Raw genomic sequence first — 16,408 nt, forward strand, 5'->3', positions numbered from 1 at the left:
CGGTAAGATAGCCACGCTGAGCTTTCTAAGCCATTTTTATTGCTGCCCTTAGATGAGTAACACCAGTTCGCGTTGACTTTCTATTACTTCTTCCAATACTTCAGCTAAAAGGCATGCACCTGTAGATTGCAGTCAGTCGTCGCTTTTCTTAGCTCTAAGGCAGCCTATCACGGCATAAATCACTATACAATTGCCATAGTACTGCACTTCAAAGCCATTTTCACCTAGCTGTTCACTGCTCAACAGCTCAGGCTGACATCCCTAACGCCTCTTTGCATTCAGTGCTGCATCACCTGTGGTGCAGGCTGGGCTGCAGTGCACAACGCATGACCAAGAGTTCCTTTTCCCACCAAATGGAGGAAGCCAAAATCTCAAAGACAACTGAGGGAATTGATTTAGAAATTAGGAACACCTTCAGAGGAGTCAGCACGGACATAAAAAGGCTGTTTAGTCTAGCAGAGTAAGGTGTAACAGGCCAGTGGTTGGAAGCTGATGCCTACTGAATTCAAATGAAGTAAGGCACGGATTTTTAATAATAGAGTTGACAAACTGCTAGAACACACTAGAGGGGAAATTAGTGAATTGACTGTCTTGCTTGATGTTTTCATATTAATGCTAGGCACCTTCTTAGAGGACGTATTTCAGTGAATTATAGGTTATTACCTCTTGGTCTAGGGGTAACAGAATGAAACAAAGTAGTCTGAGGAGTCAGATCACATGAACGATTTATCTTTTCTACCTTTAAAACCCCAGATTTCTGAAATTCTGCTGGATGTCACTATGTGGTGTTATTTTTTTCATTGGCAAACATGATATGTTGCTAATGTGTGACATAAGTGCATTTACCTGATTATTAAGAGTTGTGAGTCCTGCATCTCTTACTGTCTGTGACAAGTGTTCCCTGAAAATTAATTCAATAAGAACTTTTTTTCTGAAGTATCTGTCCTTCCGTAAGTCGACAAGGAGGATCTCTCTCTGCACGCAAACTTTGAGCAGTTATTCTGAGTTTCTTGAACAGACACATTGCTGAAACACTGCGTAGACTACTCTGGGTTGGCTTTTAATTTTTGTATTTCTTTCATTGAAGGAATATTTGCCCATGCTTCTTAAACCCCAAGGAAAACTCTTCTGAACTACAAGAAATTAAGAGAGTAAACAGAGATTTTCAGGTAACACCTTGATTCTGTAACTGGTCATCTTCTATTGTGTCTCATATCTCTTATTTCACTCCTCTTCCTTTCACACATCCTCAGAATTGAGAGGGGTGACTTGGAAACAGCTTGGCTACAGTTTAATTAAAACCCTAGCCTGCTAGCTGGCTAGCAGCAGTGCAAGTCTTTGCTGCCTTATGATTTGAGCGCAGTTCTGAGATGGCAGCAGAATGAAACCAGTTTTGTTTCCAGTTGCTGTTTGGACAGCTGAAAAGGAGTTACTGATGACGGCTGTTTTGTTGATACGTGTCTGTTGTGAATCCATTGAACAGCTCACATGAATTAACATGCCACTGCAAGGATGACAAATGACCTTGCATCAGCTCTGTTGTCATAACTCTTAGCAAAGAAAATGAACTAAACTAACCTGATATTCCTTTCTTTTGGCATGGGCTGAGAGCTAGTACACAGATAGTTTACCATGGGTCAGCTTGCTACCCAAGAGTAACTTTTTGTAGCCTCAGGGCTTAAGATTCACTCAAATTTAACAAAGGCTGTAAGTAGGCACTGGAGCAGAAGATTTTTCTATCATTATTCCTGTGAATACAAGGATTGCTCTATCAGATCACAGTATGTTCTCCACTCCTCCATTCTGTCTCTGGCAGTGGCTGCTCAAAAGGTCCATATTGGAAAACATGGACCTTAAACATTCGTATAAACCTATCCAGGGGAATGTTTTCCTTAGCTAAGGGAATGGGGCGAGGACTGTTCTGAGACACGACCAGGAGCCTTAGAGTTTATAACCATAAGCTGGAAAGTAATAATTATATGTTTTTATTATCTATATGAATGTCTGTGCCCATAGTTTTCAAAAGTAACAGGTGATATTCAATGTTTATGCATTATTTTATTTCAAGCACACCTTTCTGAAAAATTAAACATGCTTTGAACATCTCAAGTTGGCATTCTGAACTCACCCTTCACTTCTAAAAATTTTGGTCATGCGCCTTTTTCTAATTCTCTGTAAACTTTAATCTTCTTATGCTTGTGAAGCACTGATTTCAGTAAGTGAGGTATGAAATACATTTTTGCCCCCCCCCAGTTAAGCAACTTTACATTTCAAATTATCCTCATTTCTTTGCATTTTACTCATGAAAATCTCTTCCAAATTATTTTCTTTGCCATTCTCTGGACTGCTTAGTACTATTCAGCTGGATTTGTACTAATGAGCTATGCTTACCTACATTGAAAGAAGTGCGATATGAATGTTTTTATGATAGCTGATAAATGGTAGATGAGCCTTGTTGAGTTACTTTTCTGTTTCTAACTTTGCAACTCCATACAGGCTGAAGCCTTACAGCTGGTCAACAGTGGTCGGTACGAACAACGTGAGGACTTTGCAGTTGTTGTGCAGCCATTTTTCCGAAACACTGTGTTGCCCTTGAATAGGGTGAGTCCCATTTTTCTTTCCCATCATGCAAGGACCAGTGTCTTGATTTCTAAGTCAGTAAGATCCATAAGGCAAGGACTGTTTTTAGTTCTTTTGTACAGTCTAGCAGCACACGAATGTGCAGTGGCCACACACAAAAAAAACAAAAAGGCACACTCTAGCTTCATCTGAATTGCATGTCCCCTTTTGCTTCCATTGTTGGAGGGCTTAGTTGTCCTTCACCACAATTTTCTTCCAATTTAGGTTTTTATATATGTTCAGATTACCTTCACATGGAAACCAGCACACGGGGAAGTACGCTGTATCCCTAGCTCACCCAAGGCTGGAAAAAGCAAGCAGCCTTTGAAGTCAAAGGCTGATTCTCCCTTCTTTTCTCCAGCATTGCATGTTCTCTGTAGTAAAGGACAAATTCTCAGCATGAATCCCGGTCAAAACTATTCAGTTTTACATAATACTTATTTTGTCATATCATCCCTGTTTTGTTCTGCCAGCCTTCAAGTCCAAAGAATGGTTATCATTTTGACAGCGATCAGGCAGATCTTCCCTAAGACAGACATTTGCCTCAGCTGGATAAATCCACAGTTTTTGATGTTTCCTGAAATTCAGCACAAGTTTCAACACCTGAAAGATTTTAAGCCTGTGTCTGAATTGTGGAAGTTTAACAAGCAAAAATAAGCAATCAGATTTTTTTTTTTAATAATTCTGTTCAGTGCGGAGCATTGTTCGATGGCAGGGTCAGCATAAGAGCTGTGAATATTGGTATAATGACAAGTCTAGATTTGTTATGGAAATTGCAGTGTGAAATTGAGCAGGATGCATTACACAAAAGATCTCAAGATGTGGTAATCTGCCCACAGTTAGAAGCACCAAACTTCATCTGCATTGTCAAAACATAAGCATATTGCCTTTAGGAAGATACCAAAATTGTAAAGTGGTATGGCAAGTTCAGTGCACTTTTTGGATACGCTTTTAGATATTGTCAGGTCTCAAAGCTTAAAGTGAGTTTAAAAATGTATTTTGCTTTTATTACAGGATGGCAAACCAGATCTGAGTTTCTTTGCTGCAGACTGCTTTCATTTCAGCAGAAAAGGCTATGCTGAGATGGCTATGGCTCTCTGGAATAACATGGTAAGTGGCTACAAAGCAGATCCCCATGCGCTTGGGGTAGATCATGAGAAAAGTGTCCAAAACAAAACAGTGAGCATATCAATTTTGTTTCTTGCTAACAAGAGGAGGACTACTGAACTTGAGATATTTCTCAGTCTGCATTGCTTGGGAACACAACCCAAGGCAATTTAAAAGAAAAAAAAAAAAAAAAAAAGGAAAAAAGGAAAAAAAAAACTGTATAAGCTGTTGCTCATTCAAAATGAGAAACCCTGAGAGCTTCAATGTACTCTGGAGAAAAATTCCCTTTTGATTTTGTAATTAATATGCACTAAAGCAAAAATCAGCCCAGTTAAACATGCAGTCCTGCAGCTTCCTGAAAATGTCTGTTGAATGAGCTTGCCTTTCTTCAGTGAAGTCTGTTAGATTTATTATGAAAACAAACAAGTGATTTAATTTTTGCTGCCATTAATAGTGTGGACATGTTGTACCACCCACTCTAATATCTGAGGCAGTTCTAGCAGAGTCACTGAAACTAATGCAGGACTGAAATCATACCTATGATTCCTCTACTTGCAGTCACATTCCTTCTGCTGTTTTAGGGGAAATGGGAACTTTTGAGTAGTGCTGGCACAGTGTGTAAGAGGCATATGCTGGACTTGATAACTCCACAGTAACAGTCACTTTTGGAACTACGTTGTTTCCCATAGTGGAAGGAAGACTATGGCATTTTCATGCCACGGGGACATTTCCTCCTCTTGTCTTATAAACAGCACTTCCCAAGCACACTGTGCAAGCAGAAATGCAGTGTCCTGGTTTGTGCAAGAAACAGGCATAAATGGAGGAGAATTTCTTTTCACTTTACTTAAAAGTTTGAGCAAGATAAGAAACTTACAGCATATTCCAGAATGAACTTCAGCATAAGGAATGGGATATTCAGGGCAGAAATCTATGCAGTTGCCCAGTCCAGCATATGAGCTGTAGGTCCAGGGTTACAGAAACCAGTGCATGCACTTGTGCTGAACAATAGATTTGTACACACTCTGCCAATTTGCCTGTTTTTCTATGTCAGGCTTCACTGTCTGGTACTCCAGCTGATGGCAGCCTGGTAGGCTTCATAGCTTTAGCAGGGCTGACAATGGCCCAGAAACCTCTGGCAAATGTAACCAACATCCAAATTGTGCATGGCTGCAAGTCCAAGGAGAAAGAGGCAGTACCTGGGCATATGGTAGCCTTAAAGTGGGTTTGTTGCCACGTGGTGTTCCTGTCAGCCATTACTCATTCCTGAATCACGATCAGTCCTTTTTCTAAGCCACTGGAGTTTTATTCTGTCCGGACTGCCACTCATTTCCTACGCACATAAGAATATTGACACAGCTTTCTACTGGGTGGTGGAGATTGGCTTCTTACTAATGCAAAGCACAACTATTCAATCCACAGGGCTCTGTCGATTCGTGTTGATTGGACTATTTCCTAGTTAAATCTAGTTCTTATAACACATCCTGGCTTTTCATTTGCTGTCCATGCACAGAGAGGTTGTGCAAGCTTACTGTGAGGCTGTATTGTTTTTCAGTTCCCTGAAAAGCTCAGCAAGCAGTAGGCTTATGGCCAAATGACATGGATTCTTGTCAGTACACACAAAGGGCCAGACTGTGCCTGGCCACTGCGTGGGTATGCAGGGGTGAGGATGGCTTAGGAAGCTTCTCCCTCACCCTGGAGATCTCTGCCCTTCCAGCCTCATGCAAAGCAAACCATGCTCCTGCTCTCTGAAGTCAGAAAACGCTGTAGTCTTAACAGGTCCCCTTTGGTTGCAAATCCACCTCATCGGTCCCGTGGCCCAGGAGAAGAGCACACAGACAGCATGTTTAGCTTGTGTTAAGCTGCCACGTTTGCTACATGCCCTTAGAAGAGCCATGTGTTTCTTCGAGAAATTGTTCTGTACGCTCAGGGGCTTGAGGGTGCTGTCATGTTCAGAGCTCAGAAGCTAATGCTGCTCCTGAGGTACAGATCACAGAGCTGAAGTGGGGAAAAAAATAAAATAAAAAAAGCTCGCTGCAGAATTTTGCATCATATCATCCTTTGCTTGCTCTATGCCAGACTCCTTACCAAGGGGTCTGGCATGGGCAGCATTACAATTACCTACAAATAAGCAGTGAGGCAGAACATTACATGAGATGAGCCACATATCTTACAAATAACCACATCGGAATTTGAGCTGTTCCCTTTAAGGTGCAATAAAACTACGAAATTCAGTCTCCATAATATTAACTAGCAGGCAGGGCAAATGATTAGGACTCCTGAGTCCAGCAGGACCCCAAGGCAATCAGCATAACCTGGTACTGTTTTTTATTCTCATCTTCTCTGCACTTCCTAGCTTTCTTCCCTTCTCCAGTCATATTTTTAATACGTAAGGCACCAGACGCTGCATCTTGCATTAGTTCATCTCTCTCCTTTGATTTTTTCAGTCTCTGTTTCTATTTTGTATTACCAGACGAGAGAGAGGAAGTATTCCTGGTGTTTCCGTATGGGAATCTGATTAGTCAGAATGTTTCTGCACATTGTGTTGGGTTTGTCAGGGTGTTGTTTCTCTCCAGCATGCGGCTGACACTTCAGTCACCTGAGAACAGTAGATGTGTATATACAGGGCAGCAGAAGCAACAGCATCCCTCTGCGCTGTATTCCCAGAACTGCTGGGTGACGATTCTGCAGTCCTCTATGGGTCAGTCCTCAAGTCATTACTTCAAGCATGTCCATACACAGTTGTAAACACTTCAGTTAACGTGACCGATCAAGCTCCTACTTGCTAGCTTAACTATGGTAACGGATGGCATGTGGAGTCCTTGCCAACCACAGATGTTGTGCCATTAGCCTGGACCTATTTTACTTTGCATTTGAAATGGACTCAAAGTGAGCCTGTGTTCGGTTAATGCAGCTTTGCTGACAACTGATGATACAAAAGGCTCTGTTTAATTCACTTCTTGCAATCTTGTGAATTTAGCCTTAGCCAGAACTCCCGGGGAATTATTTGTCTGAGTGAAGGCTGCAAAGGTTGGTACTGTCTCATCCTGTCTCTGTAACTCTGCATCGCTTTTGGAGCTGCTTCCACCACCACGACACCTAGGCATCTTTCTTTCAGTACTGTGCTTCTGTCATGTGATTGCTTCTTTTTTTTTTTGTGGTTTATACCGTCATTTGAGATGTCTGTGGCAGACCTGGGCGCATAGTGAACCACTTTGTTTTGGCAGAGTATGTGCTAGTAGGTTATTTTCTCCTACACTTAGTGCAAAAAGAGGAAAGGCTTCTCCTCTTCCTTGCTTCCTGAGGGAGTTTTTCTGCAGACAGTACATCAGATTCTCAGTGTCTTTAGTTCATCAATGTTAAAATATTGGGAAGCTTTACTGATATGCACCTCCTCCTGCACTTCTTCATTGACGCAAGAACCTAAAGATTGGATGAAAAGTTGTAGCCACCCAAGTCAGGAATCAGAGGAGAAAAAAACTCCCTGTTTACTATTGTTTTTCCCTTCCTCAGATGGAGCCAGTTGGTGAAAAGCAGACTTACAACAACTTTACCTATGACAGATCAAAACTAAAGTGTCCAACCCCAGTAAGTAAAGGCTGAGAGGCCAGCCCATACTCTCCTTTGTCCATTTTTATTTTTCTTCTTATGGATAACTTTTTTTTTTTTTTAAGAATATCTTTGTGAAGGTTTTAAATAGCAAAAATACGCTCCTATTTTGTTACACATTGGAAATTACACTGAGGATTCAATGCAAAAGAATTATCCTTACTGCAGTGGAAAGCCTCTACTTTAAGCCGGTTTTAATGAGTCTACATACTTCCATTTGGTTGCCTGCAGCAAACAGATTTGGAAATGATGCCATCAGTGCTGTTTCTGGACTGGCTTCTCCTTTTTTTTCTTCTAAGAACTTTCAGGCAGTAGGGCAGGAAATAGTTTGAGCTAAGACAGAAGGCAGAAACAGCTGATGGTCTGTCTAGAGACTGACAGTTTGCATCTCTGGGAGGGGTGATGGTATATTGTCTGAATGCTGCCTGCCAAGTGGTCTGTGGTCAGTAAAACCTTTGATCTCCCTTTGTAGGATAAACCCTTTCTTTCCACGGTGAGGAACAGTGGATTCAGGAATTCAGTTCCCAACACGGAGAAAACTGAGCCTTCGGTGCCCTACTGGGCTGTCATTGTGGCAGCGGTAGCTGGAGTCCTGGTGGGTTCTGCACTCATCTGGGCCGTGTCAAGAAGAACTACGAGACACCGACGAGAGACTGAAACAGAAAAGAACATGAAAACAACGTCTCTGTAAAGCAAGTGGAACAAACATCTGGTTCTGCTGAGGCTGCTCTCTGGTGTGACACAGAGACCAGCAGCATAAAAAAAAAAAAAAAAAAGGTTGGACATTAATTGACCTTCTTGCTTAGCCAAGGGATTTTGGGGCCCAATACTATTGATCAGAAATGCACTGTGGGACTTAGCTTCTGCAGGTCAGTGAAGTGGGCAATGCCATTCAAAGTGTTAAAGCTTTTTGATTCCGAGATGCAATTCTTGGTTTCATGAATATTACATAGGCTGACAATTGCTTTCATGAAGCAAGAAAACTTGTTCATGTACCTTGGCACCTTATTTGCACATCTGCCCTTTTTTCTCATAAAACTCTGTATATAAAATGTTAGATTCAAGTCCATGATTGTAACCTGGTGTTCCTTAATACCAAAGTAAGTGCAATAAAGAAGAAAAACAGCAATTTCACATATTAGATTCAAGCAAGACTGTTGAGTTGAAGGAGCTAAGTTCATTCTACACAGGAAAATACCATGCCATGGAAACGTCCTCAAGCAACTTCTGAGCAACCCAGAACATCCATGTAGCATCTGTGGTGCAGCACTGGGCACCCTGTCCACTGCCTTGGACGCAAGCCACTGTCTGTCTGAGGCTGGATGTGGAGTTGGGCCATGCACATCACTTCTGCAGGGCTCAATTGTTTAGTCTCATGTCTTCTTGCCCCATAGCTGTATGGCAGCTGGTCCAGAATGGCTCTTCCCCTGAGGAAGTAATTCACTAGCAGTGGAGTAGGGGATCTAAACAAAAAATGAGGTATGTATGGGTAACCTAGCCTGGCTCTCATGGGATGACATCTCTGAGCTGAAAATTAAATTGTTTCAGGGGAAAAAATGTTCTGGGGTTCCTAAACCTGCTCACTATGCACACAGAAAATGTTCAGAGTCCTCCCTTTTCCATTTCACTCATTGTTCTTGCAGAGATAAAAAGAGGTGGGTAAAATACAAACAGTATGGTCAGGTTTCAAGAGCTGTAGCTCTACTCGTCCCTTCTTTGATCTGCTTTCAAAGGTTGGACTGTTACTGGTAGGACTGTTGTTTGCATAAATCCTGTCCACAGGTGTGTCTGAGTTTGGGAGCTCTACATGCAGCCCCAAACAAGGATATATTTGGAATGCAAAACAAAAGCACCTGCATCTTGTTTCAGCGCAGCTCAGGCATAAGCTCAAACAGCCCATCTCCGCTGCTCTCCCCGTGCCTGTCATCAGTGTGCATCATTAACCATCTACCTGATATCCTAACTGCTGGTATTTATTTAGCTCAGTAATTGGAAGCAAATGCAGCCTTGAAACTGTAATGCAGGAGATGACAGTTACTGTATTCCTGTCCATTCCAGAGCATCCTTACCTCAGACATGTTGTAAAACATAAACGTTCTCTGCAGAACCTTTCATCAGTGCTAGGTATGTTGAAGGAAGCTAAAAACAGCAGTTCAGTGCTGATATACCTTTCTAAACAATGTGTGCATGAATGAAGTAGAATGGGGGTCCTAGAGCATGAGTAAGAGCTACAACATCCTGCGTGGTGTCTCACATCTTTTCTTACCTGAAGATGGATGCAAATCTGTTGTTTTTTGTTGTTGTTGTTTGTTTGTTTGTTTTGTTTTGTTTTTGTTTTTGTTTTTTGTGTGTGTGTTTCACACTGGTGTCCCCTGCTAGAAAAACTAGAGCCCCTTTCCATTCATCCTCAGAGGCTGAATTTTGCTCTGAGCTTCTCAAAGCCAGAACATCAGAGGTGCAGCCAGTTGGGTAGTGAGGGAAATAGATGGCTCTTACCTCCTCCAGCATTCTGAAGGATGCTGGTGGAAATAATTCTTGCACAGGAGCTTGAATGACTCCACTTTGGACTGCAGATTCTCACCTCCCTGAGGCATTCAGCTTCATAATGAATGCTGCCTTTACTGACACTTTTGGGAACTGAGACTACTGAGCTTAAACTTAGTGGCTCTGTGATGCTTCTGCAACAGACTTTTCTCCAAAGTTTCTCTGGGTGCAATAGAGCTCTACTGCACTACCCCAGCAGGAGCTGTGGAGATGGAGCAGGAACTGGCAGCTCCTTACTTAGTCTATGGAAATACCTTCTGGTACCTTTCTTGTGTAAACTGAAGTATGTGATGAACTGCACTGATGTTTAAAAACAAAAAAAAATGATCAAGAATCATGCAGTTTGCAGCTATTTTACAAGCAAAACTGTTTCCTTGAAAATATTGATGCTAAGCGTTCCCTCTGTGCTCATTAAGCAGAGGTAGCATTAAGCTGGAATGAATGACAAATCATTGGGTAAGGATCTTAGTCCGACTGCATTCAGTGTAGCGTTAAATCAGAATGTAATCTGTTACCCTGTCTGCCCGTTGTCCATTTTTCCCTCTTTTCTTTAATAGCATGCCCTTGGTTTCAGTTGCCCTGTGGTTATTTTCCCTCACCACGCTGCTGGGTAGGCCGGACTGCTTACTGATGCACAAAGGGGGAGAAGCATAGGAGGATCTTCAAGTCTGTGTGGAAAAATGCATGAAATAGAAGGTGGTTTAGTCCAGGATTTCACTTTGGACAACGTCGATCTCACCTGCTGCTGAAAAGCACCACTTCTGTGTAAGGTGGCTTCCTAATGTCCTCTGAAACCCGCGAGCAGTCACTGTCCAAACAACTGCTGTGGCTACAGGCTGCGCTGCCCAGCTCAGGTGGTTGTGAGGGGCAGCCAGGGGTAAGTGCTGTGCCTGTCCTTGTAAAACGGATCCAGCCCTCAAGCAGAGAAGTGACAGAGCCTAATAAGTGTTGACAGTTTGTCTACAGCTTAGGCAGCAGCTGAATTGAAGTTCTGGCCTCTTTTTGCTGTTGAGAGACTTCCCTCTAGTCATGGTACAGCATCTGCATTTTGTTTTGTAGGATCAAATGGTACAGAAGAGTTTCACCTAGTGTGATTTTGCCCCCAAAGTCCAGTTTAGATGCTTAATAACTAAGGGAAGGGATGGAAAATTCAGAAAAACATCTCACCAGTTCCCAGGTGGTGAGATAGGGGAGAAGAGATGCAGATTACAAATGATATCATTTTAACATCTGATTAATCTGTAATATGTGGGGACATGTAATCAGGAATTTTGTTACTTTGAGGGGAATTTATCTAAAATGTTGAGTTCAAACAACTACACCCACTACACCTCCTCTCCCTGCCCCTCCCCAAGAGAGGGGCTTCGGGAATCTCACCACTCAGGCATGGAAAAGCCCTGGATTTTTACAGCTCTGCAATCAGGTTATTCATTTTCCATGAGCTATTTAAAGAATTTGCTCTTGGGGGACCACAGGTTTGCAAAGCTTGCTCCTTTTTTTAGCCTTTTTGAAAGGAAGGTATCTGAGATTTTGGGAACAGCAAGATAAAAGACTGTCCAAAAGGTGGTTCACAAGTTACTTAAATGGAATATGCTTCTGGGTGTTACAGGTCTTTGACCATCACAGGGAGGGATGTTCCTGAGATCTATCATGTTTAAACTATTTCTGTCCTGAGTACACAGTTTGCACATCCAGGGATTTCCAGCAGCAGTAGTCTGTATCCAAAAAAGAGAGTGGCAGAGGAGGGGAAGGAAGCTGGCATGTTTAAATGTAGCACATGCTGAGTCTCTTCCATTTAGCTGCCAGCAACTGGCCCTTCCATCAATTGGCTTTCTTGGGCACTAGATATTACACCATCTTTCACCTGTTGAATTCCTTTCCAAGTGCAGTGATTTTCTCATGCGTTTTGAAACGCAATACTGTCAGCACGTGCCTGACAGGTGCAGAAAACTTTGGCTGCTTTTGATGAGCATCCCAGCACAAAGCAGAGTTTGTTCTGCTTTTGACCATCAGAGAGAACAGTCACCCAGAAGAAAAGTCAGAAAGCCTGTGGCGTGAGCAACTTTAGAAAGTGAATCCAATGAAATGTAGGAGAGCTTGTTTAAGAAGTGGTCAGGACTACCTGCTGGCTAGAGGCTGCAAGAAGCTGCCTTATGTCTGTCCATTTCTGTGACCTATGTAACTGTCAGTCATAATGCAGTCATAATTCTAGTCATAACTAGAATAAATTACGTGGATTTTACTGAGAAAATTTCATTCATGAACTTCCTGGTTTTTTTTTTTTTGTTTTTTTTTTTGTTTGTTTGTTTGTTTTTTTTTTTTGTTTTGTTTTGTTTTGTTTTGTTTTTTTGTTTGTTTGTTTGTCTTTTCTAATTACCGAACTCGTAGAAGTCAGGTATGAAAATGTGCCCATGTCCTCTGTCGGACAGAGTATGGGGTCAATGAAGATGTTTCAGTTGTAGGGTCCTTTGCACCACCCAGGCTTTCTGCTTCCTTACAAGAAGGATTTAATAGTCCCTTTGGACTAGCAGTGCTCTGTGGTTGGGGTTCAGTGAGAGGCAGTAGAGGATTTCTGCAGTTGATAGCTGGGTTGACCCCAGGGTGAGTTATTTCAGCTGGAGAAACCAGCCACTTCTGACCATCTAATAGAGCCTTCTCACTGTTGTAAAGTGGTTATGGATGCGGAGAAGGAAAGTAGCCTTTGCTTTCAGATGGTCTGTATCATAACCATCACAGATTCCTTAAAATTCCTCTCAGTGTTAACAAACAAGCCATGAAGAAAAACCCTTTTGCTCCCATTTGTGTTGGTTAGGTGACTGCAAGCACCACCTGAGGGCCCCAATGGGCTGAGGCTGCAATGGGAGATAATCCCCACCTGCCGAGCCAGGGCAGGCAGCAGTGGTTCAGTTCAGCAGCAGCAGGGAGGCTGGGCCTCGGGCATTTCAGGAAAGAAGTGCAATGTCTTTGCAGTGGGTCAACGAGACAGAGTACCTTCGGTGCTCTTACACCAGCTCGTGTTTGCAGTCGGTGCCTTCTCTGAAAGTCGTAGGAACTGGGCAGCTCAGCAGCTCTCCACCCGCCAGGGATTTACGTGCGCTTGCTGGGTTGCCCGTGGGCATCCTCTGAAGCAGCTTTTGGATCCAAGTAAAACACGGGAGTTAGAAATGACTGGGGAGGATGCAGCCGGATAGATTAGACAGCAGAAATCAGGGATGCACCTTGCAGATTTCTAAGGCTGCCTCTGCTCTTGCCTTTCACCAACAATCACCAACTTCAGTGCATGTGGGGACCCCCAGATGGTGCCCCTGTAAGCAAATACAGCCTCTGGGGCCTGGAGGGCAGCAGCTCCTTAATGTGCCACAGCCAGGCTGCACAATTACGTGAATCATGTAATGACCCTGAGTAGCCCTCCCGGATCCTCTGGGGATCCGAGGCACGGACACACCTCGGCTGTGATTCCCAGACAGCCTGAGGGGGAGGTCAGACAGCGCGGTGCTTGCGGTAGGCAGCAAGATAACACCTCTGGGAATGTGCAGACACAGAACTTCAGGTATCTCGGTGCTTGGTGAATCCGAGAACAGTTGACAGCAGCTCCTGGAGAAATCACGTGGGCTTTTGTTGGACCACGCTTAGCAGGGTTAGACATCTGTATTCCATCCCTTTAAAAGTCATCTACATTAGCTTTTTGTGAATCTGGGCTGAAAATGACGCAAATGCCCCTCAGCCCTTGACATAACATCTATCTATCACGCACTTGTCTTGTGGCATGAGCTGACCTTTTGCTGCTGCTGCTCCTGCTGCACTTGTCAAACAACCTCTTCGCCCTTTTTCCCCTACCTGAGACATCCTTTTGGTACAGCTGTCAGAAATCTGTGGTGCACGGTAGGTAAATAAACCAGCCCGGCAATTAGGACATTCCCCTGACTGTTACTTATTCCACAACGCAATACTCAATGCCTTTGTTGAAACATGGCTTAAAGTGTTTTACAAATATTTATGAGGGTAATTTGTGTGTCTTAACATTCCTGTGAGATAGTCTTCTTACCCCTCTACTAAAGATGATGAAATTTACGTGCAGAGAGGTGAAGCGATGCGCCCCGGGCTACACGATGAGTCAGTGACCGAGCAGGAAATTAAAGCCAGAAGTCCTGGCTCCACAGACACGGCCCGGTTGTGTAACCACTACACAACTTATCGCTCAATCACTAACACAGCCGACTAGTTGCTGTGCCAGTTCTGTGCCTGGTGTTCCCCGCGAGTGCAAACGCAGCAAAATAGCAGCAGCCTGTACGAGCGGTGAGGAGCAGCAAGCTCTGTGGCACTCAGCTCGCCGAGAACCAGCTCTGCCCTGATGCCCCGTGCCGGGCACCTTGCAGCAGGCTTTGGCGGTGGCCCAGCCTGTGATTATTGTGGGGTGGGGAATGGAGAGCAGGGAGAAATGCGCTGCTCTGCTGTCGTGCTCCCACTTGCAAGACCCACGCCCTGCAATTAGCTCGCCGGGTTCCTCCTCCTGCCTGCGCGATGCAAGGCTGCAGGTTGCACCCTCTGCTTGCCCGGCTCTGGAGGGTCCCTTACGTGTTGCTTAGGATAGGAAGGGTCAGGACTTTCAGGGATCTGAGCTCAGCTCTGTTTACATGGTGAAGGTATGTCCTTTGGGACAGAATTTTTCTTGGAAAAAAAATCTTCTTGGGAAGAAATGATGTATCTGAAATGGATGTTTCTTGCATAGTTAGTCAGTTTGTCTGCCTTTTTTTTTACTTGGTGGAAGAGAAATGATGGTGAAAAAGTTGAGCTAAAGTGAAATTTCCCTTTTTAGAGCGTTATTTCAAAGGTTATTTAGCTATTTGAAAAAGTATTTAGCTTCAGGATTTTCAGAAGTGCAGGATGTCTGCCTTTTGGTTTATTTTCCAGCTGAAAGCATATAGTTGAAAAATGTTACTGATTTGGAATCTTTTTATCTTTTTTTTTTTTTTTTTAATATTACCATTTCGATTGTTGAAATAAGAACTAACTCTAAACTGTTGGCATGTCCAGAAAGAAAGAAAGGTTCTTTCTTCTGAATAATTCCAGAAAATTCAGACTTGCTATCTAAGTGCTCGAGAGGCAGCCTCCCTGCAGAGCTAACTCCTGCAGCGACCAACGCGCGCTGTTTGTACCAGTAACCGTGCCAGCTGTGAGAGTGACCACGGGCTGAAACTGCCATTGTATTGTGTGTGTGGTTGTCATCAGTGCAGCTCGACAGTGCCAGCACGTAGTCTACAGCCAAATTATCCTTAGGTGTCTTCAGTAAGAGATCACGCCACGTTGGCACCACTCTGCAGCAGCTGCAGTGGCTGTGTGACCTGACTGACTGGGAAAGCCTTTCCCACCGACTCCCACAGCTCAGAATTAAAGAAAAAAAGTATATTTTTTTTTCCACTGAAGGCTGCCCCCATGCAGCCAGCATCTCCCCCAGCTCACACCTTCACCAGGCTGCTGCTGTCTCCCCAGGAAGGGCAATCTGCTTTAACAGGGAGCCTGGTACCAGCCCTGCCCGTCCTCTAACCTACATACAGCAGCCCGGAGTTGGGGAGCTGCTCTTGTGCTTGCTCTCGTCCTCCTGTCAGACCATTTTTAGCAGAAACCTGCAGCTAACTCAAGCTTTTTGTCTTTGAACCGCCATGACTTTATATGAAAGCAATTGGGAGCTGGAATGGATCCGCTTGATGGGAAACAGGGTTGCCTCTGCAAATTATCGAATCCTAAGATTATGTTATTTGCCAACGTGTTCTCCTTTGGTCATCCTTGGAGCTGCACCGACTGACTCCTGGCTCCGAAAATCTGATTATAATTTAGTCTGGCCGCTGGCACCAGCTGCCTTTGGTTTCTTTTATCTCTCTGAACGGGTCAAGCAGAAGTGAGGTGCTTCAGAGCCTGCATGAAACCGAGGGAATCCAGAAACATATTAGAAAGGCATTAGCTTCTCCTTTTCTCTCTCTCCCTCTCTTTTTTTTCCACTGGAGCCCATCCAGATGGAGCACAAACAAGGAGAGGATAAATGCAAAGTGCTCTGCTGCCCTGAAAGCATGCGCTGACGTCAGCTTTCGTGAACTGGCACTTTAATCATCGCATGGGGAATGTTTCTCTCTCTCTCTGCTGCCTCACTTTGAATTTCTCCCTGCATGAACATCAGCATTTATGGCAAGGAAGATTTATGTTCTTTGCTGGTTAAAAAGGGTAGTAAATTTGTAATGCTTTTACAAGCTGCTAGACCTAGAGAGAGCCCTGGAGATCCAAAGCCCTGTCGGCTCAGACTGGGCACATCAAGGGCAGCAAAAGGGCAAGCTGCTTTCTGTCCGTATTTCCCATGCGCTAGAAGCTAAGCTGAAAAGCAAGAGAGCAATCACCATACACAGGAAAGTTACGAGCTTCTCAGAGCCAAACTGTGCAAAATACCCTGAAAAACATGTGTAGGGTACCTGACGTGAGGGACAGCAGATGTTGACCCTTCTCACGAGAGTCAGAGCAGCGATTACTTCACTGCAGCTCACAA

General features: G+C 43.8%; 1 protein-coding gene across 3 annotated transcripts in view; it reads left to right on the forward strand.

Moving 5' to 3' along the window:
- The window catches only part of PLB1 (phospholipase B1), an 85,731-nt gene extending 77,263 nt beyond the window's left edge, over nt 1-8,468 (forward strand). For all 3 annotated transcript variants that reach the window (XM_068676633.1, XM_068676634.1, XM_068676635.1), the window contains 5 exons: nt 1,088-1,169; nt 2,497-2,601; nt 3,634-3,729; nt 7,237-7,311; nt 7,805-8,468. In XM_068676633.1, coding sequence (XP_068532734.1) covers nt 1,088-1,169; nt 2,497-2,601; nt 3,634-3,729; nt 7,237-7,311; nt 7,805-8,023 — 577 coding nt within the window. In that variant the 3' untranslated portion in view covers nt 8,024-8,468. The remainder of the gene's footprint in view (nt 1-1,087; nt 1,170-2,496; nt 2,602-3,633; nt 3,730-7,236; nt 7,312-7,804) is intronic.
- Nucleotides 8,469-16,408: the final 7,940 nt, after the last annotated feature.

Source organism: Anas acuta, chromosome 3 (genome assembly GCF_963932015.1).
Source record: "Anas acuta chromosome 3, bAnaAcu1.1, whole genome shotgun sequence".
NCBI lineage: Eukaryota > Metazoa > Chordata > Aves > Anseriformes > Anatidae > Anas > Anas acuta.